The sequence below is a fragment of the Orycteropus afer genome, unplaced genomic scaffold (genome assembly GCF_000298275.1).
Source record: "Orycteropus afer afer isolate SDZICR_OR568_19922 unplaced genomic scaffold, OryAfe1.0 scaffold00034, whole genome shotgun sequence".
Classification (NCBI taxonomy): Eukaryota; Metazoa; Chordata; class Mammalia; order Tubulidentata; family Orycteropodidae; genus Orycteropus; species Orycteropus afer.
Window position 1 is genome coordinate 1,096,557 of NW_006921621.1, and position 22,244 is coordinate 1,118,800.

The 22,244-nt window shown below is 41.3% G+C and overlaps 1 protein-coding gene across 1 annotated transcript in view; it reads left to right on the forward strand.

The window, feature by feature from the left end:
* CILK1 (ciliogenesis associated kinase 1) overlaps positions 1–22,244 on the forward strand; it is a 55,763-nt gene that overhangs the window by 28,160 nt on the left and 5,359 nt on the right. The window contains exons 7-12 of the mRNA XM_007936139.2: positions 795–962; positions 1,643–1,963; positions 4,011–4,201; positions 4,320–4,468; positions 5,389–5,517; positions 8,176–8,298. Of these exons, the coding sequence (XP_007934330.1) occupies positions 795–962; positions 1,643–1,963; positions 4,011–4,201; positions 4,320–4,468; positions 5,389–5,517; positions 8,176–8,298 (1,081 nt within the window). The remainder of the gene's footprint in view (positions 1–794; positions 963–1,642; positions 1,964–4,010; positions 4,202–4,319; positions 4,469–5,388; positions 5,518–8,175; positions 8,299–22,244) is intronic.

Consider the following 22,244-nt stretch of genomic DNA (forward strand, 5'->3'; position numbering starts at 1 on the left):
ATAACCTTAAGTGTAGGATTTTTACTGGATTTTTGGATTTTTTTTTTTTTTTTTTTTTGATACACAACAGCATATAGCAAGCAATCTATAGATATGTAAGTGAATGAATAAATGGGATTGCTATACATGGAGCTGCTTTTTTAGAAAGACAGAGAGAGAGAGAGAGAAGCAATTACAACAAGATGTGTCTTGTGAAATAGTAGAATATTAGAACTAGAAGGAGCCCTGGAGACTATTTGATCAGCATTTTCCACTGTTCATTCTAGCATTTAAGGTCCCATAGGTATGACACTGAAACACTGGGGAGCTTAAGACCGAATGAAACAGCTTTCTTTACTACAGGACTTCTCAGAACTTAGATGTGCAAATATATGCTTTAAATCATCAAGATGAGGATTTAGTAATATGTAGGGCTTCACAGATGTGTTTGACCAGGTACAAGAATTTTGTTTTCCTCCCTAAAATATCTATTAAGACTTTCCAAAAGCTTTGTCTGTTGGAACGTGGTTGGGAAAATACTAATTTGGTTCAACCCTAAAACCCAAAGAGATTGACTTTTTTGTGAAAAGAGTATAAAGTTGGTGACATGTTCATGTCTTTTCCACTATTTTCCAGACTTCATGTTCTTTTCATCTCTTATTAGTATACCCCTCTGTTTTGTCACATACAGTGCCAAAGTAGTGAATGTGGGCATGGTGACAGAACGATAGTCTCTCCACTGTGGGCACACATGCCTGGATATAAATTCTGTCAGCAACTGGCTGAGCAAGATCTTTCATCTTTTTTTCTTTCAGACCGACTGGCCTGAGGGCTACCAACTTTCAAGTGCGATGAACTTCCGCTGGCCTCAGTGTATACCCAATAATTTAAAGACCCTGATTCCAAATGCTAGCAGTGAAGCAATTCAGCTCATGAGAGACATGCTTCAGTGGGATCCCAAGAAACGACCAACAGCTAGTCAGGTTTTCTTCCATTTGATGTGTTTCTTATGAAGTTTCTACCAAACTCTAAATAATTTATATAAATATCATAGGAAATGCTTTATTTGGTAGTATAGATGAAAAATAGTATCAAATACCACTGAAGGTGTACTGTATAAGATACATATACTTAAAATAGTTTGAAATATACTGAGTGTAGTTAAAGTAGTTAATATTTAAACAATATAGTTACTTTGAAAATCAGAATACAATTCATCACCATATGTAAGTCCACATATATATAGACATAAAAATAAATACCTGTATCTATCTGTCTCTGGAGAATGTTTTTAAATATATTTCCTTTGAGTTCTGACTGTGTGGCAGTTTGTCGTGATACTGTTTTATAGTTGGTTTTGGCTAAGAAGGGTCCCTGGGTGGCACAGTGCATTTGACTCTTAGCCTAATTGTTGGAGGTTTGAACCTACCCATTGGTGCCATGGAAGAAAGTCTTGGTGTGATCTGCTTCTATAAATATTACAACCGAGAAAACTCTGAAGCAGTTCTACTCTGTCACGTATAAGGTTGCCATGACAAGTCAACAGCAATGGGTTTTTGGTTTTTTTGTAAGCTTGACACCTAAAATAGACCCCAGTGATTCTGATGGTATTAATCTTCCTGGTCAAACTGTTCTCCTAAATCCACCATCTTTGTCATTCCAGGCCCTTCGATATCCTTACTTTCAGATTGGGCACCCACTGGGCAGCACCACCCAGAACCTCCAAAATTCAGGAAAACCACCGAAAGATGTTCTGGAAAAGGCAGGCCCACCTTCCCAAATTAAACCTGTCCCTCCTGCGCAGCCCCCAACCAAGCCACACACACGAATTTCTTCACGACAACATCAAAGCAGCCAGCCCCCTCCACATCTTGTGTTCCCCTACAAAGCGGAGTCCTCCAGGGCAGATCACCTGAGCCATCTCCATGACGACAAGCCAAGCCCACTGCTTTTCCCATCCCTCCACAACAAGAACCCTCAGTCGGTAAGCCATGAAGAGTCACCATTGGACTTGTATCTAACTTATTCTTCCGCTGACCTTACTTATCATGGGAAGTATTTTATTTTTTAGGATATAAAGCCTAATTATAGTAAATTCATCTTTGTAGTCACATGGAATTGTGAAAAGAGCCTTGGCTTTAGATTGTTTTTGTTGTTAGGTGCCATCAGGTTGTTTTTGGACTCATAGTGACCCCATGTGACAAAGTAGAACTGCTCTGTAGGATTTTCTTGGCTGCAGTCTTTACAGGAGCAGATCACCAGGTCTCTCTCCACCTCAGCCACTGGGTGGGTTCGAACAGCCAACTTTTCCGTTAGCATCTGAGAACTTAACCTTTGTGCCAATGAGACTCCTTGGCTTTAGAGTGAGAAGATCTCGATGCAGTTTCCAGCTCTGCCTCTTAATAATGGTGGAATCATGTGGGGAAGCTGTCCTGTGGTGGTGGAGAGCTGGACTCTGGATCGCAAGGGTTTCAAATACCCACTCTGTAATTCAGTAGCTCAATGACATAGTACTTGCTCTCTCTGCTGCTTGTTTTAACATCTGTAAAATAAGAATAATATTAGTACTGACCTCATATAATTGTTTGAATACTAAATGAGTTAATATTAGAAAATAATTTAGACTAGTAGCTGGCAGCTTGTTAGCATTTGATAAATGTTAATTATTATTATCTTTAACCCCTGTGGACTCAGTTTCCTCATCTGTAATATATATCTTGCCCCCCCAGACAGGATTGGTCCTGAAAATCAAGGGTCATGATGCTTGTGGAAATGTTTTGAAAATTGTAAAATGCCATACAATACTTGTAGATAATTAATCATGTGAATCCTTTTTGATACCAGATTTTTCTTCTTCTCTTAGTCTGGCTTTCAATGATTCAATAAAATAATAACCCAACAAAAGATTCTAGTTCCCAGGAGCTTTGTGGTGCTGTATGAACCATCTATAATTTAATACCTTTATGCAAAAGTAATACATTTTCTGTCAACTAGTACTCACTGAAGATGTCCTGGTGGCACAACAGTTAAGTGTTTGGCTGCTAACCCAAAGGTTGGCAGTTTGAAACCCACTCTGCAGTGTCACAGGAAAAAGATCTGGCTGTCTGCTTCCATACAAATTATAATCAAGAAAACCTTATGGGGCAGTTCTACTCTATCACACAAGGTCACTATGAGTCCAAATTGATAAAACGCAACAACAGCAGTATTCACTGAATACTGACTCAGTGCAACATACTGAAAGAGGTTATAAGGGTGATCTCTCTAGACTGTTAACTTTTCCCCAACCCACAACTTGGAAATGGTATGTTAGGAAATTTGCTGTTGTGGTTAATACTGTAGTAGGGACCATATTCTTACTGGATAGTCTACTGTGAAGGTAAAGGAGACATTATTTGCATTTTCCTCTTTAAAGAGAGGAGCTCTAGTGACACTGTGGTTAGAGCACCATGCTGCTAGTCAAAGGGTCAAAAATTCAAACCCACTAGTCGCTCTGCAGAATAAAGATGAGGCAGCCTGCTTCTGTAAAGATTTTACAGCTTTGACAACCCTATGAATCAGTTCTGCTCTGTCTTATGTGCTCACTATTAGTTGGAATCAACTCAATGGCAGTGGGTCTGTAAACGAGCAAGGTAGCTAACATTTTAGCCATATTCTCCTATCTTTCTACTTATGACAGTGTAAATCAGGTTAACTCTCTCAGGGAATGAAAATGAGAGGCCTAAATAAGAATCCAGCCATCCTCCTAGTATATGAGAATTATCTTAAATTTCTTTTTAAAAATCATTGTCTTATGCTACTCCATGCCCCCATCCAATGCACACCAATGAAATCTGTTGGAATGAGAGAGACACAGAAGGACAGGAACGTGTTTTCCGTGGCTGCCCTTTCGGATAAGCAATGTATGTTGGAGAGTTATATGACCATGGTCCTCCTTTACATAACAGAGGAAGTTCAGAATGAAGATTACTTATGAATGAGTTCCATTAATGCCAGGTATTGCTTTTCTGTCCTCTCTACTTGCGTACTAGAAAATCTTAGCTGGCCCGGAGCACAAAAATGGTGAGATCAAGCCAAAGAGTAGGAGAAGATGGGGTCTTGTTTCCAGGTCAACAAAGGATTCAGATGATTGGGCTGACTTGGATGACTTGGATTTCAGTCCATCCCTCACCAGGATTGATTTGAAGAACAAAAAAAGACAGAGCGATGAAACTCTCTGCAGGCAAGTTTTCTGCTGATATGTGTAAGCAAATGGAATCTGAGGTTTGTGAGATTATTTTTCATATATGTGGTGATACTTACTTGCTTGTCCTGACCTAAAATACATTGTCTCAATTCAGATTTGAGAGTGTTTTGGACCTGAAGCCCTCTGAGCATGTGGGTACAGGAAACAGTGCCCCCAGCCAGACTTCCTCTCAGAGGCGAGACACGCCCACCTTGAGATCCACAGCCAAGCAGCACTACTTGAAGCACTCTCGATACTTACCTGGTAACAGAAATGCCTTACTTTTACTTTGATCATTGATAATAAATCATTTCCTTGAAATTACATATTCACAAAGATTCTGATTTGGAAGACAAATAATTGGAGGTATCTCTTCAGAACTGATGGGAGTATCAGAGAAATAGTTGCTGAAGCCCAGGCTCATATTTTTATCTTATATAATTGTGTCACAGTATGTAAGCAGAAGGTCAGTGGTTCAAACCCACCAATTGTTCTGTGGGAGGAAGATGAGGCAATCTACTTCTATAAAGATTTACAGCCTTGGAAACCCTATGGGCGTCTCTGTGAGTTAGAATTGACTCAGTGGCCGTGAGTTTGGTTTTTGAGTTTTCATAATTGCCTGGAATAAGAAATTTGGTGTAGGCAACCAGGCCCAGCCTCTGGGGAGGGAAGAACTGGCAAGAACTAGGCAGTATATCTGAGGCCTTTACAGCAGACAAAGTGTTAGGAGAAGTTAACAGCCCTGTGCACTTTAGGAAGCCAGGAGAGTAGAAACTTGTGTCACGTCATCCGGGCAGTACTATAAGGATTACATTTAAAAGCTATTGTTTGGTGAATTCCCAAGCCTTTCTCCAGATTCTCCATGTTCCAAGCTTTACAGCATGAGCCTATCATTTATTCACAAGTGCATTCACTTGGAGTATACTTATTGAGCATCTACTGTGTGCTTGGTCTGGGAGTATGGTGAGCAAAATAGCCAAGCAAGGCCACTGTGTGGCACAACTCCAGGGGCTCCATCCGCATTACAGTCTGTGCAGTGGTTGCCGTCTATCATATGACACTGTCATAATCAGTCTTGCTTTGATTGTTGCATAACAGAAGTTTTCTGCATTAATTTCATCTCTGAAGTTGGGTAAAAGATTAAATATGTATTTTGCATTTTAAAATTGTTTGTTCCCTATTAGGAATAAATATAAGAAATGGCATACTCCCAAATCCAGGCAAGGATTTTATTCCATCTAATCCATGGTCTAGTTCTGGTTTGTCTGGAAAATCTTCAGGGACAGTATCAGTAATCAGCAAAATTAATTCAGGTGAGCAATGATTCTTCACTCTTAAAAGATAAAAAGCAAATTATCTGGATGTGGTGAGATGGGTGAACAGACATGGGACAAGTTTGGGAGCCATGAGGGCCTCTTTCCTCTCTCTTGGCAGCAGGACTTGAGGACTCAGCCAGCTCTCACTGGGATCTCTCTTCAAGAGTACCTGGGGAGTAGAGCATAATCTCCCCTTGTTCACGGGAAAAACAGAGATAACTTAAAAAGTTTGACTACTGAGCTTCTGGGCTACAGCAGCTGATCTCTTTCTGTGTTAGAAGCCCAGTTCCGTCTGCCTTGTGCCAGCTTCTCTCTTCCTTGTGGTGATGCAGCCTTAGGGCCAGGGCATCAGACTCCCTTCAGATTGGAACATGGACTGGAAGGCCTTGTGTTTATTTTTTTCAAATGATAAAAGAATTTCATAAGACCTTCAGGCTGATTGACCCCAGTCTCAGTAGACCAGTTGACCATTTAGTTTTCCCCTAACACAGGCAGCCCCTGCTTCCCTGTCAGTATCCAAATAAAATGTGGGCTTCACTTTTCCATGCCTTTGTCCATTATGCACTTATTTATTTTAAGAAATACAAAAATGAAAGAGATAATGTATCCGCATCCTTATACCCACTATCCAACTTAATGAACTTTGTAAATATATATGAAGAGGAGTATCCAGCCCACTCCTTCCCCCCTCCCTCCCTACTGGCCTGATTTGGATATTTATTATTCCCCCCTGCATGTTATTTATTTATCACTATTTATTTATTTTCTACTATACATGAAATAGGAGCTCTGGTGGCATAGTGCGTAAGGCACTTGACTGCTAATCAGAAGGCTGGTGGTTCAAACCCACCAGCCACTTCTTGGAAGGAAGATTGGGCAATCTACTTCTGTAGAGATACCACCTTGGAAACCCAAGGAAGGGTTGCTATGAGTCAGAAACAACTCGATGGCAGTGAGTTTGGTTTTAGTTTTAGATACGTGAAATAAGGAGCTCTGTTGGTGCAGTGTCTCAGGCATTTGACTACTAACTAGAAGGTTGGTAGTTCAAACCCACCAGCCATTCCATAGAAGGAAGATAGGGTAATCTACTTCTGTAAAGATTTACTGCCTCAGAAATCCAATGGCGGTCACTATGAGTCAGACTGACTCAGTGGCAGTGGATTTAGGTTTTTTTGGTATACATAAAATACATAGTATGGTTTTACATGTTTTAAAATTTATATAAATATAATCCTGGATCTCCAGTTTACTCATATGAATAAATATATGTGTGTGTATAGCAGTTATACATGCACACACATGTTCTATACCAGCCCATGATTTATTATTTGTACTACACCATGATTTATTTACCTATTCTCTTCTTGGTGAACATGTAAGTTGTTTACAATTTTTGCTATTGTAAAGAGTGCTGGAATGGACATTGTTTTACCCCTATTATTGTTCATATGTGAGTATCTCTGGGTATAATAACTAGGAATAAATACTTTAGGTTAAAGGGTGTGCTCATCTCCACTTTCACAGATATTGCCAAATTGCTCTCCAGCAGAGTATGGGAGTTGTGCTGCATCTTTGATGCCACTTGGTACTGTCAGAATTGAAAATTTTTGCTAACCTGGGTGTGAAATAGTATCTTATTGTGGTTTAAACTTGCATGTCCTGTTTACTAATGAAGTTGAGCATCTTTTCTAGTTTTTTTTTTTGTGATTTGCCTATTCAACTTCACTACCCATTTTTTCCCTCTTTATTTATTTACCAAAAATGAAGAATGTGCTCCAGCTGAGCAACAAAACTCCTCACACATGCATTCCCAGACCATTTTCCCCACGCTTCCTTAAGCAATTGACAAGAACACTCTGTATTGTGAAGACATAAAACAGTTCTTGTTAACTCTTCCTAACAGATATAACTTCCATCTATCTAATGGCCAATAATAACATTCTTCATTATTCCATGTGTACCTTTAAGCCTTCATAACAAGAGCTATAGATATTCATTTATCCAATATATATTGATTATCTACTATATTCAGGGTCTTCATTCCATTAACCTCCTAGAATATAAAGATGCGTAGTATATACTTCCTGCCATTAAAGCACTCTCGATATGTAAAAAAAAAAAAAAAGAAAAAAGAATTTATTTAATATATCTTAACAATGGGTCATTTTTCTGATTATAAAAATAAAGCACAAAGATTTATTGACAAGAATATTTAGTGTAGATTTCTAATAGCTAAATAAGCCTGATAATGTATATATTGATCCATAAGCGAAGAGCCTTACTCTAGAATTTGTAAACACTGACATGGAAGGATAAGTATTCTCTATTACAGAGTGAAATAAAGCAAATGTGAAATAAAGCAAATTTCAGAGTGGAAAAAACCTATTTTTATTTTAAAAAAATTAAGAAAAATGTCAAATCTCTATTTGGTTACAGTCTATTAGGTAGTGGTGTCTTTCACCCCCTAGACTTTCTAACAGTGTGGCTTGGTGGAATGCTCTGCTCAGAATTCACTAGCATTTTCATCCTAATTCTTCTTTTTCCCTTAAAAGGAAAAACTTAATTGCTTGGTTGGTCTGCACGGCTTTCCTTTATCCCTGTTTGTATGTTGCATATGTGTCTTTGTACTAATGAGCTTTTGCTTTTGCAAATCAGTTGGTTCCGGCTCTACAAGTTCCAGTGGACTAACTGGAAATTACATCCCTTCCTTTCTCAAAAAAGAAATTGGTTCGACTGTGCAACGGGTACACTTGGCACCTATTCCAGATCCTTCCCCCGGTAAGTTCTATTTCAGATTATGCATGAATTCATTCAAAAAATAGTTACAGAACAACTGCTCTGTGCCAGGCATATTGTAGGCCTAGGTATGGTGAAAAAAAGACAAAAAACCCCTTTCTTTATAGAGCTTCACTTTAATTGTGGATGGAGAAACAGACAACTGTAAGCAGGATTAGTATGAGATAAAGTATGTCAGATGGTCATAAAGGCTAAGGAGAAAAGTAAAGCAGGCAGGAAGTAGGGATGTGGAAGCTAGAGTATGTGGTGCAGTTTGCAATTTTCAATAGGGTAGGCAGAGAAGGACTCACTGCAAAGGGGATGTTGAGTAAAAATCTGAAGGAGGTACATGAGGAAGCGGTACAGGGTGGGAGAGTTCCAGTCTTGGGAATCTTAAATGCAAGAGCTTTCAGGAGTAGCAAAGAGGCCAGAATGTAAGAATGGTGTGAGTCAGAGAAGGAGGAGTAGGAAGAAGAGGTTGGAGAGGTGACAAGAGGCCTGATGTTGTCAGCCCTACAGGCCATTTTGTAGCCTACTCTGAGCAGCACTGGGGAGTCCTGGGAGGGTTTTGTACAGATGAGTGAGGTGATCTGACTACCATTTTAACAGGCTCACTCAGGCTCAGGGTTTTCACTAGACTGAAGGGGAGCAAGGTTGGAAGCAGGGAAACCAATTAGGTGGCTGTTAAAATTATCCAGGCAAGAAATGACACTAGCTTGGGCCAGGCTGTTAATAGTTGAAGTGGTAAAATGTAATCGAATTTTGCCAACAGGATTTGCTTGACAGATTTTAAGTGAGATAGGAGAAAAAACAGAGAGTTCAAGAATGACACCAATATTTTGTATCCATGTTGTGCAATGAAAACTACAGAATGTACCTAAAGCACAATAAAAAAAAATTAAAAATAAAGAAAACTATGGAATGGACTTGATCTTAACTGAGATAGGGAAGACTGGGAGAAAGATCAGGGCCTCAAGTTTGGAGCATGCTTAGTTGAGATGACTCTTAGACATCCAAGGGGAAATGTCGAATAGGCACTTGGGTATATGATTCTTGATCTTACGGGAGTGGTCTGGGCTAGAGACGTGAATATAGGAGTAACTAGTCTATAGATGTGAAGTTAAACCATGAATCTCGAAGCAAGCACCAAGGAGATGAGTGTGGATGGAGAAGAGAGGAGAGCCAAGGACTGAGCCCTGGGACCACTACAGTATTAAGAGGTAGAGGTGATGAGAAAGAGCCAACAAAGGACAAGCAAAGGCAATCTGTTGATAGGAGGGAGACCAGGGAAGCCAAGTGAAGTGCTTTGAGAGGTGGGAGAAACCATATGTGTCTATTGTTACAGAGAAGCAAAAGAAGATGAGAACAAAGAAGTTGAATTTAGCAATGAGGGATCATCGTGTGCTTGATAAGAGAAGTTGCAGAGAGTATGAAACTGATGGGCAGGGGATTCAAAAGAGAATTCATATATACTAAAGACCATTGAATTATACACTTCAAATTGGTGACTTTTATTTATGGTATGTGAATTATATTTCAAAGGGATTTAAAAAAGAGAAAGAATAAGTACTTAGTAATTATAAAGGGAGGGGAAAAAAAGTAACTTTACAGTGGTGACACCTTCACAAGGTAATTAAACCGAATATCCCCAGTACTGGGACAGGCCAACATCATGTGCCTCCTAATAAGATGCAGCCTCCCTTCTGTGATATTCCTGCCAAAATAATGTGTCTTGAATCTCCATGAGGAAACATCATACAAACTCAAGTTAAGGGATAATCTACAAAAGAATTGGCCTGGGTACTGCAAAGCAGTACCAAGATGAAACAAAGAAGAGATGGGAATTGTTCCAGATTTAAAGAAGTTAAAGAGACATGGAAAATAAGTAGAATGAATGCTTGAGTGTTGGACCAGGGAAAATCACTGTTGAGGCAATTGATAAAAAGTGGATGAGGTGACACTATTACATCAATGTTAAGTTTCCTAATTTTAATAACCATTAACTATGTAAAATGAATTTGTTCTTAAGAAATGCACAATGAAGTATAAGGGGTCAATGAGTGCTGTATCTCTAACTTATTTTCAAATGATTTAGGGGAAAAAATGCATGTATAAAGTAAACAGGGAAAATGTAACTAGTTGATGAATCTATATTAAGAGTTTGTGGGAGTTTCTTATATTCTTGCAACTTTTTTATAAGTTTGAAACTATATCAAAATAAAAAGTTATAAGAAAAGAAAAAATAAGAAGAGAAATTGGAGAGAGCAAATACAGAGAAGTCTAAAATCTTAAAGAATTTACTTCTAAGAGGAAGGAGGGAAATTAAGTGGTAGTAAAGGAGGAAGTAGTGTCAAGAGAGGATTTTTTTGAAAAAAAATTTATTGTGATTTGGGTGAAAGTTTACAGAGCAAATTCACTTTCCATACAGCAGCTCACAGTATACTTTGTCTCATGCCATTGACTGTAATTTCCCACATACAACAGGTCCTCTCCTACTTCCTCCCCATGGTTGTCTGTTCCATATGTCCTTCCCTCCTGTGCACTCCTGCCCCCACCAAGCTGTCTCCCTGTGTATACACAGCCCTTCTATTCTCCCATGATTGATCTCTCTAAGGAGTGTGTCTAATGTAAATGTTCAGTTCATATGCCTGTCTTTTGTTTGACTGGAAGCCACAGGAGTGGGTTCATTTCCAAACCTGAAGGGCAGCAAGGGGCCATAGTCTCAGTGGTTCCATCAGGCTCTATCAGACCAGCAAACCTGGTCCTTTTTTTCTTTTTTTTTTTAATGATTTTGAGTTTTGTTCCACGTTGTTTTCCCACTCTATCCAGGATCTCCTATATAGATCCCCATCCGAGTGGTTGACAGAGGTAGCCGGGCACCATCTAGTTCTTCTGGTCTCATAGTCATTTAGGCTGAGGAGTGCATGGTGTACAATGCAATAAGTCACTTGGACTAATTGTTTCCATGCATCTTTGGTTTTCTTCATTCTTCTTTGCTCTGGACAAGAAGAGACCCATTGTTGCATCTAGATGGCCACTTCCAAGCTTTTAAGATCCCAGTTGCTACTCGCCAAAATAGGATGTGAAACAATGTTTTGTGTAGTATGTTATGCCAATTGAGCTTGATGTCCCCTGTGACCATGGTGCCCAGCCCACAGGTCCAACTACTCACTCCCTCTGGGTCACTGGCTATGGCCAAGAATTGACTACAACCTTGTCCCTTGTCTGCTCTACTGTATACCCTGGAATTCCTACAGAACATACCAATACACTTATAGAAACATTGTCTGCCACCTCTATACATGGTCTTGGGCACACTCTCCCCCACATGAGAGGATTTTTATTTTTAAGATAGAGGGAATTATAGCATGGATACTGATGGGAAAGATCCAAAACAAAGAGAAAAAATGATGCTGCAGGGAAGAGGGGGAGAATTGGTGGGGAGGCATCCCTATATAGGCTCCAGATAGGCAGGTGGGGCTCAGTGCCCTAATAGAGGGGCTCACCTTTGCCAGGATCAGGGTCAGTTCCTCCTTGGACAAAGAGGAATACAGAGCATCTGGGCAGACCCACTAGCAGGTAGGTAGAGAAGCTGATGACAGTATGTACTTTTGCTCAGTGAAATAGGAAGCACAGCCACTAGCTGATAGTGAGAAGGATGGAGTAGGTGCAGAGGAGAATCTAAAGCATGGCACGTGTGCTAGGTGCCACTTGAACAGGGGCACCACTAAGTAGCTTCTGTTAACCATCGCAGTTGCCATCACCAGCTGTGAGAGATCATGCAGCAAGTTAAAACTAATACTCCTGTATTTAAGAGAATCATGAGTCAAGGCAGACTATGTGATCTTGCTCTGCCGAGTATAAAAAGAGAAGAACCTGAAAAAAGACTTTGAGCCCATCATAGACCAATTTTCATCAGTGAAAGCAAGGAAGGTACAATTCTAATTTTCATATCATAATGTGTTAAATAAGAGATTAACAAACTTGGCTTGTATTTTTGAGCTGATATTATGGTAAAGTTATTTAAAAGATGTCTGTCAGATGTTTGGACAGGGATGCAATTTGAGTGCTTGCTACAGGCGCTATTTTCCATAGCTTTGCTTCTGAGTAGGTGTTAGAAATGTAGTGAGATTATGAAATAGTCGTCTGGGAAGGGGGTAGTGTGGAGGGTCTGGTAATGAATCTGATTGCGAGGCAGCATGAAGGGCCCACTTAAGGTAAGTGATCTTGAATTGAAGTGAGACCTGTCAACAGAGTGTGTTTTTCTCCAACCATGTTCAGCTGTACATGTGCAGACAGAAGTTGACAGAGAGTTGGATTTAATCAGAACTGTGGTTTAGCCAAGGAACCCTAGTGGCGCAGTGGTTAAAGCAATTGGCTATTAATTAAAAGGTAGATGGTTTGATCATACCAGCTGCTCCATGGGAGAAAGATGTGGCCGTCTGCTTCCATAAAGATTACCACCTTGGAAACCTTATGAGGCAGTTCTGCTTTGTCCTGTAGGGTTGCAATGAGTCAAAATCAACTCGATGACAGTGGATTTGATTTGGTTGGGTAGTTTAGACAGGTGAGTTTTATGAAGTCAGAGAAAAGGGGATGGAGTTGAGAATGCATGTAAAGGAGTGAATATAAGGCTGGACTGTGGAATTAAGACTTCATAAGGACCTCTTGTGGGACAGTGGGTAAAGCATTCAGCTACTAACCAAAGGTTTGGTAGTTCTGACCACCAGCCTTTTTGCAGGAGAAAGATAAGGCAGTCTGCTTCCATGAAGATTTACAGCCTTGGAAACTCTATGGGGCAGTTCTATCCTGTCCTATAGAGTCACTATGAATAGCAATTGACTCAGTGGCAGTGGGTTTTTTTTTTTTGTTGTTGTTATTGTTAGGGAAGAAAGAAAGAACATGAGAAGGCAGAGAACCATACTATAGTACCAACAGATTGTGATTGAGTTTGGGTACTGGAGGAAGTGAGCTAGAAAGACAGGAGGTCAGCCAAGTGACTATATGTCATTGGAGTCATAGAGAGTTTGCCATTACCAGGTATGTCAAGGTCTAGGGTATGACCCTTGGAATAAGCAACTGAGAAAGAGGGGTGGGCAAGATCATTAGAGGAAATGAAGTCAAAGAGCTGAAAGACCAGAGTATTGGAAGGACCCTATATGGGGTTATGAAGGGCATCAGTGTTATGAGAGAAGCAGTGTGGAAAAGAGTGTGCATGAGCAAGGGCCAAACTCTTTACTCAAGGAATGAGAGGGATGATCCAGTGACTGTAACACAAAGAGGACCTGCGTGGTATGGGCAATGATGAGATCAAAGTACAGGGATTTTAGGAGGAGGGCGGGAGGGAGCAGGTTGTGGAAGCAGCACTGAAGAGCAAGGAGAGCACCCACTCCACCTCCAGGTTCAGAAATAGCAGGGCTGTGGAGGAGAAAGCAGCTACCACTGTAGAGGACTGCAGGGGAAGCAGTGCCTCAGGGGACAGCTGGCTTTCAATTCATGCAAGAGAAGAGCTTGGTGATGAGACTGATTTTGCTGAAACTGACCATGAGTTCCAGGAACACATGGAAGAGTTTTTAAGAGCTGGGAGAGGAGTAAGAGAGAAGGGTCATAAGAGAGAATGGAAAAGGATGAAGGAGAATTAGGCCTCTTGTGTTCCTTGACATGAACAGGGATAAAAGACTTGATGAGCTTAGTCCAAGCGGCTCAAAGCAAAGAGAGGTGGCCTAGCTGTAGATGTTTTGAGGACAAAGGTGCCAGGAGCACACTTGACCTTGCCCACGGAGGTTATTCATTCATTGCATAACAAGTAGGACTATTTATTTATTCTACACATAAAATATTGAGAGCAATTCTCATTGCACTTAGTACTTATTGACGTCTATCATGAGCCAAGAAGTAACCCTGGTGGTGCAGTGGTTAAGCAGTCGGCTGCTAACTGAAAGGTTGTTGATTCAAACCCACAAGCAACACCACAGGAGAAAGATATGGCAGTCTTCTTCCCTAAAGAATACAGTTGCAGTTCTACTCTGTCCTATAAGGTCTCTATGAGTCAGAATTGATTCAACCTCAACAGGTTTGGTTTGGTTAACCATGTGCCAGACTCTACACGTAGTGTTTCACATGCATTGCCACCTTAAAGGTTTGGTTTATATAATCTCACTTAGAAGCCCCATTTCCTTCTCTGGCACAGATACAGTAGAACCAGTAGATAGAGTTCACTAAGATCAGCTTCACCATTTCCCTCTCTGTCTCCACTGTGACAACCACCCAAGGCAGGAAAAGGCATGCAGGGGAAAGGAGTCTGAACCCAGAATGTGAGATACTTGGAAACAAATAACTAAATTTTTGAGAGGTGACTTTGGTGCCCCTCTGCTTTTCTTGGAGTCACTAGTGAGGGGAAATGAGAGCAGTGCCATTTCCACTGGAATTAACCCAGCGATGGTATCAGAGAACCACTCCAGAAGCTAACTAGAGAAATCTCTCTCACCAGATACCTTATGACTTCATCGAACAAGCCACTAGCCAATGCAGAGGTTTGGTTTGGTTTTTTAACTGTTGTGAGTATATATATAATTGGCAAGATTTACCAATTTAACATCTTCCATGTGTACAATGTAGTGACATCAGTTACATTAATCATGTTGTACAGCCATCAATTTCTGTTGCTAAGTTTTCCATTACCAGACAGAAACTGAATGCTTCCTAAACAATGATTTCCTCTTTCCCCTCCCTCTCACCTCTGATAGCTATTAATAAACTTTGATCTTTATACATTTGCCTATTTTAGATAATTCTAGATATTTAATATGAATGAGATCATACAATATTTGTCCTTTTTTGACTCCCTTCATTCAGCATACTGTTTTCAAGGTTTGTCCATGTTGTAGCATGTATTGGGACTTGATTTCTCCTTATAGCTGAGTAATATTTCATTGCATATATACCACATTTTGATTATCTGTTCATCTGTTAATGGACATTTAGATTGTTTCCACCTTTTGGCGATTTGAGTAATGCTACAGTGAACACTGATGTGCCTATGTCTGTTTATGTCACTTCTTTCAAGTAATGGAATTGCTGGGTCATATAATGACTTCTTGTTTAACTTTTTGAGGAACTGCCAAGGCAGAGATTTTGAAAACCATCTTCCTTCCTAAGAAAGAAGAGGATTGAAACAGGAAGAGCACAGTTTATAGTTCAGACATACCTGGGTTCAAGCCCGTGTTTATGAGGTGGTATAAGCCAAAATGCAACAGTGACTATTGTAATATTCACCATTAATGATGATGCCTAATGTCTAGATTATAATTGAGAGCTGCAAAAGGCTCATAATGGTGGGGGTTAGAGAGACCGAAAAACTGCACCAAGGCATGCTCAGGGACATGAAAGAGTTTTATTCCAAAAAGTTGGGGAGAGGGCTTACGAGAAAGGCAATATCACATCTAGCAGTAGCTGGCTGGTCAGTTTCTAATTCTGCTAAACACTTTCCTCTTTCCAGATATATCTCTGTTTGAGGAACTATCAAATAGGGGCTGTGTGCCTGGTGTGAGGTTTAGTGGCACCTGATGCTGGTTGGGGGTCTGGGGCAAAGTTTGGTGGTATGTACCCACAATAAGATGCTACTATTAACTAAAGAATATGGTCCGCAAAGGAAAAGGGAGGGGGCCAGAATGCCTTTGCATTATCTGGCACTTGGCTAAACAAGATGGGATTTGGGAGCTGTTTTGGAGAGCTATAGTCATGCTGGTACACTCTACTCCAGTGCCCCCGGACAGCTCTTACAGTCTGCACGCCCACCTCTTCTACTTGATCTCTTGAACCTGGGCACTGGAACATTGGAGCCAAGGGTCATAAGTACAATATAATGCATAGCAAAAAAATAGCAAGATTAACAAGAATCCAAGCAATCCATAAAGCAAGTTTCACCAAGTAGAGGAAAGGGAGTTAAAACACCCTAGTTTTGGTGTGACTCCAAGAGGGTAGGAAAAGAGTACAGTACAAAAGGAAATGGGATAAAAAGGGTCATGGGCATAGAGGGCTGAGTTCTCCAAATGTCTGAATGTGCCCAGGCCATCCATTTGGCAAGTTGTAGCTTCCATGGAAGTCCCATGGTGGAGAAAGTCGACAGTTCTTCGCATACCCAGCAATTTGGACTGGTTTCCAGCTTCCACAACCATGACGGCCCAGCTGGCAAACATATTACCTATAATTCTTTTAAGTGCAATAAGACAAGGCTTTTAAAGGAACAATAATAGGTAGATCATGTTGGTCTAATAAAACAGGTGATGTTAGAAGTGGCAGTTAAGATGACCCCCAGGCAGGGCTTCTGCCCTGATTTGCAACACCATAACTTCTCCACCAAGGGGCTGCAACTCTAGCCAAACTGGTGTTATCTAGTGGAGGTATAAAGTATATAAACTTATAAAATATGGTCTTTTCTTTTAAAATTTGCCATGATGAACAATAGTAAGTACAGTTGGGGGTTTGGGATGCAACCAAAGAGTTATAACCTAGGAAGCCTCTAAACATTCTCCCCAAGAAGAGGAAATCCCAAACCACTGTGGGCCTACTCGCCATTTCCAAGGGACTTTAACTACATGGTCCCCTGTGTCTAAGTCCTGTGGCAAAGGCAAAGATGATTTTCATGACCTACTGCAGGCAGTAGAGCAACATCTTCAGTGGCTTTCACCTGGGTCCTCATGATCCATAGGAGCCCTTGGAGTCAACATCTGATGGGCACTTGGATGCTCTTGTTGGTGATATTCATTAATATATCTGAGTGTCTGGAAGGCACTTAGTGCACTGTTGCAGCAAGTGAGTCTCTCCTCTTAAGGTTTGTTTCAAGAGGCCATTCATCTTTCTGTCAGGCCAGCAGCAGTGGGGTTGTATGACCAGTGAAAATACCAAGTGATATCATTGGCATCTTCCCAATTTTGTACCTTGTGGCCAGTGAAATGGCTTCCTTGGTCTCCGTCAATGCCTGTGGAAGTGCCATATGTGCTACACAATCATGAAAGGCCTCAGGTGGTGGTCCGTTGTATTGACCGTTTACAAGGATATGCTTGCAAAAGGCCAGTAGCAGTGTCACCATAAGTCAGGGCAAAATGGCAATTGCCAGATAGGGAGAGAGGCCATAAATACGTTGGTTTGCAACCTCCGGGCAGGCTCTGGTGGCGTAGTGCCTAAAGCATTTGACTGCTAACTAGAAGGTTCAAACTCACCAGCCACTCCCTAGAAAGAAGATTGGGCAATGTACTTCCATAGAGATACTGTCTCAAAATACAAGAAGTGGTCGCTATGTGTAGAATTGACTCCACAGCAGTGAGTTTGGTTTTTTGGTTTGGTTGGGCAGGCGACACTCCACAAGAAATGTGGCCCACCTCTTATGGGACCAGCCTCTTTCTTTCTAAAGCACAGGGGCTGCAATCATTGCAAGCTTCTTTAATTTGGGACATGGTGATGAGTATGCCTATCCTCTTAGCAGTAGTCCATAAAGTCCTGTATCCTTTATGCCAAGTCTTGTGATGTAACCATTAGGCAGTCTCAGTACTGGAGAGTCTAGTGGTGAGCACACAGAGCCAGGCCAGCTCATGTAGCTGGGCATTGCCTTGTGGATCAGAGGGCTGTGAGTTGAGACGTGGTATATGGTGATATCCATCCTCACAGTATGAGCCCATATGTCGGCCAAATGTTGCTTATCCCAGAGTGGCCATACAGCAGTCATCCAGTCCTTCTCCTGCCAGTCCATCCATAGAGTCAAGCCTTTATACATGGCCCAGCTGTCTGTACAGAGCACATTTGGGCTGTTCTCATGCACAAGCACCATCCAGGCTGCCCTTCGCTCAGCCCACTCGCTGCTCTACCCTTCCCCTTAGGATCTATCCATATGGTTTTTGTGGATGGCTGTATGACAGTAGCCGTCCAACAGGGAGGGTTCCCTCTGGAAGAGCCATCTGTGTAGCAGGCAGCCTCAGGAAAGGGCTTGTTGCCAATCTTACTACTGCGTACAGTGATGGCTGGAATTTCCTGTACCCAGGGGGTATCTTTCTTGATGTATGTTACAGGTCCTAATATCTGGTGCAGCTCTGCTTAGGGGGCTAGCAGAAAGAATGCTTCATTGTTTCAGGTATGCATGCCACTTAGTGTCCCAAGTTGGGCCACCTCTGATTGTGGTTTAGTGAATTCTTTTACCCACCCAGGGTAGTGGGTTTTCACTATTATCTCTTAGTGATATCTTCTACACACTACAAGCTCCAATATATAGCACATAGCTGCTGCTCTAGTGGGCTGTACTGTTGTTCAGCCCCTTTCCATAACTGTGACCAGAATCCAAGGGGAACCCATCTACCCTGTTGCTTTTGACATGGATCCCAGCCAAAGTCCTCAGGGTAAGTAGCTACATCCAGTTTGCAAGGGGCTCCAGCCTCAATGATCCGTAAGGCCTTAACTTGTTGCACTGCTACTTTAGCTGCCTGAAACGCATGTTCTGGCTTGTTGCCCCAGTTCCAAAGGGCTCCTTTCTTAACCAAATTATATGGGGGGGGGGGGAGCGCAAAATCTAGGTAGTAAAGGGCCTCCAGTATCCTAAGAACCCCAAGAAGGTTTGCAAGGCTTTTACATTGGTAGGTAGAGGATAAGCTGTAACCTTGTCAATGACTGTAGCAGGTATCACCTTAGCCTTTCCCAACCATATAATACCCAAGAATTTGACAGATAATCCAGGCCCCTGTAATTTGGAAGTGTTGCCAGCCCATCCATCCTCAGCTTTCCAGGTGATTGATAAACCTAGGTGCAGTGCCTTGTAGCAAAATCATCATAGGTTAACATGACGTTATCAGTATAGCAGAACAAAGAAGTATTGCCAGGTTTGGCCCATTTTGGTAAGTCCTGTGCCACCAGCCCATGACAGAGGGTGGGATGCAGATACCCCTGAGGGAAGACTGAATGCCCAGTGTTCCCTTTTCCTTTCAAAAGCCAATTGTTCTTGGCTCTCAGGGACCATAGGGATGCTGAAGAATGTGTTAGCCAAATCTAAAACAAAATGATAGGTACCTAAATGTTCTCTGATAACATTTGGCACCTGCACTATTTTAGGAGTGGCAGCATGAAGGGAGGGGGTAACCTTGTTTAATTCTCAGTAGTTAACTGTCATACACCAACTACTGTCTGATTTCCTTACTGGCCCGGCCAAGCTATTGAAAGAGCTGTGTGTGTCAGCTGATGCCGGCTCTAGCCAGCTCAGCTATGGTGGCTGTAATTTCTTTGTGTCCTGTAGGCAGCTGTATTGCTTAATGTTCACTATCCTTGAGGGGGCAAGCAAAAAGACAGGGCTCCATTTGGTGCAGCCTCGGATTTTAGATTTTATCATTCTTATCCTGAGATAAAATTCCCCGTATAAGAGCCCTCAGAGTGAGCTTTCCAAGAGGTGTGTTCTTAGAATGCTTTCTGGCAAAGGTGAAATGAAAACTTTGTACTCTTTAGGGGGAAGGCACCCTATGGCGAGAGTCAGGGTGACGTTCTGCACACAAATGGTGCAGCCTCCATAGCCATCTATGGCACCTAACGGGTCCCTAAATTTTTTATTATTTCCAAGAATAAGGCTACATTCAGCTCCAGTATCTATTAAGGCAAGCACACTTTGACCTCTATGTGGGGCCTCCAATCCTCCATCAGTCATCTGACTGACTTTATAAGAAGGAGATTTTGGCCCTCTCCCTTGTCGAGGGGAAAAGGGGCTTCCCAGGCCTGTGGTGCCGACTGCTGGGCACTCTCCCTAGGACTTTATCTAGTTTGGTAAATTGCTGTTCTGGTTTTAAACACTCCCAGAAACACAAGAGGGCAGCATTGGGCTGTTTATCTATTTTCTCTTTGGGAGTGCCTGGGGCTATAAGATCTTCCCATAGTTGCTGTTAGGAGTTGTCTCTGACTCATAGTGGCCCTGTGTACAACAGAACAAAACACTGCCCAGTCCTATGCCAGCCGCATGATCCTCACTATACATGAGCCCATCATTGCAATCTATCTTGTTGAGGGCCTTCCCCTTTTTTGCTGACCCTCCACTTTACCAAGCATGATATCCTTCTCCAGGGAATGGTTCCTTCTGAAAACATGAACAAAGAAGATGAGACGAAGTCTGGCCATTCTCACTTCCAAGGAGCATTCCAGCTGCACTTCTTCCAGGACAGATTTGTTAGTTCTTTTAGTGGTCCATGATACTTTCACTATTCTTCTACAACACCACAACTCAAAAGCATCAACTCTTCTTTGGTATTCCTTATTCATTGTCCAGCTCTCACATGCATATGAGGTGATTGTTCCATGGCTTGGGTTAGGCATACCTTAGTCTTCAAGAAGACATCTTTGCTCTTCAGCACTTGAAAGAGGTCTTTTGCAGCAGATTTGGCCAATGCAATATGTTGTTTGATGTCTTGACTACTGCTTCCATTGGTGTTGATTGTAGAACCAAGTAATGTGAAGTCCTTGATAACCTCAAACTTTTCTCCATTTATTGTGACGCTACTTATTGGTCCAGTTGTGAGGATTTTTGTTTTCTTTATATTGAGGTGTAATCCATACTGCAGACTATTGTCTTCAGTCTTCATCAGTAAGTGCTTTAAGTCATCCTCACCTTCAGTAAGCAGAGTTGTGTCATCTGCGTATCACAGGTTGTTAATGAGCCTTCCTCCAATCCTGATGCCACATTCTTCGTATAGTCCAGCTGCTCGGATTATTTGCTCAGCATATAGATTGAATAAGTATGGTGAAAGGATACAACCCTGACACACTCCCTCCCTGATTTTCAACCATGCAGTATCCCCTTTTTCTGTTTGAATGACAGCCTTCTGGTCTATGTACAGGTTCCTCATGAGTACAATTAAGTATTCTAGAATTCCCATTCTTTTCACTGTTATCCATAATTTGTCATGATCCACACAATCAAATGCTTTTGCATAGTCAATAAAACAAGTAAACGTCTTTCTGGTATTCTTTGCTTTCAGCCAAGATCCATCAGATATCAGCAATGATAACCCTTGTTCTGCATCCTCTTCTGAATCCAGCTTGCATTTCTGGAAGTTCTCTGTCAATATACTGCTGTAACCGTTTTTGAATTATCTTCAGTAAGATTTTACTTGTGTGTGATATTAATGATATTTAGTAATTTCCACATTCTGTGGGATCACCTTTCTTTAGAATGCGTACAAATATGGATGTTTTCTAGTCAGTTGGCTAAGTAACTGTCTTCCAAATCTCTTGACATAGTCAAGTGAGTGCCTCCAGTGCAGCACCAGTTTGTTGAAACATCTCAATGGGTATTCTGTCAATTCCTGGAGCCTTGTTTTTTGCCACTTCCTTCAGTGCAGCTTCGACTTCTTCCTTCAATACCATTGGTTCTTGATCTTATGCCACCTCCTGAAACAGATGAACATTGACCAATTCTTTTTGGTACAGTGACTCTGTGTATTCCTTCCATCTTCTTTTGATGCTTCCTGCATCATTCAATATTTTGCCCATAGAGTCTTTCAATATTGCAACTCAAGGCTTACATTTTTTTCTTCAGTTCTTTCAGGTTGAGAAATGCCAAGTATGTGTTTCCCTTTTGGTTTTCTAACTCCAGGTCTTTGCACATTTCATTGTAGTAATTGACTTTGTCTTCTTGAGCTGCTCTTTGAAATCTTCTGTTCAGCTCTTTCACCTTATCATTTCTTCTATTCGCTTTGATTACTCTCTGTTCAAGAGCAAGTTTCAGAGTCTCAGCTGATATCCATTTTAGTCTTTTCTTCTTTTCCTGTCTTTTTAATGACCTTTTGCTTTCTTCTTGGATGATGTTCTTGATGTCATCCCACAAACCTCTGTTTTTTGGTCATTGGTGTTCAGTGCATCAAATCTATTCTTTAGATGACCTCTAAATTCAGGAGGGATATAATCAAGGTCATGTTTTTGTTCTTATG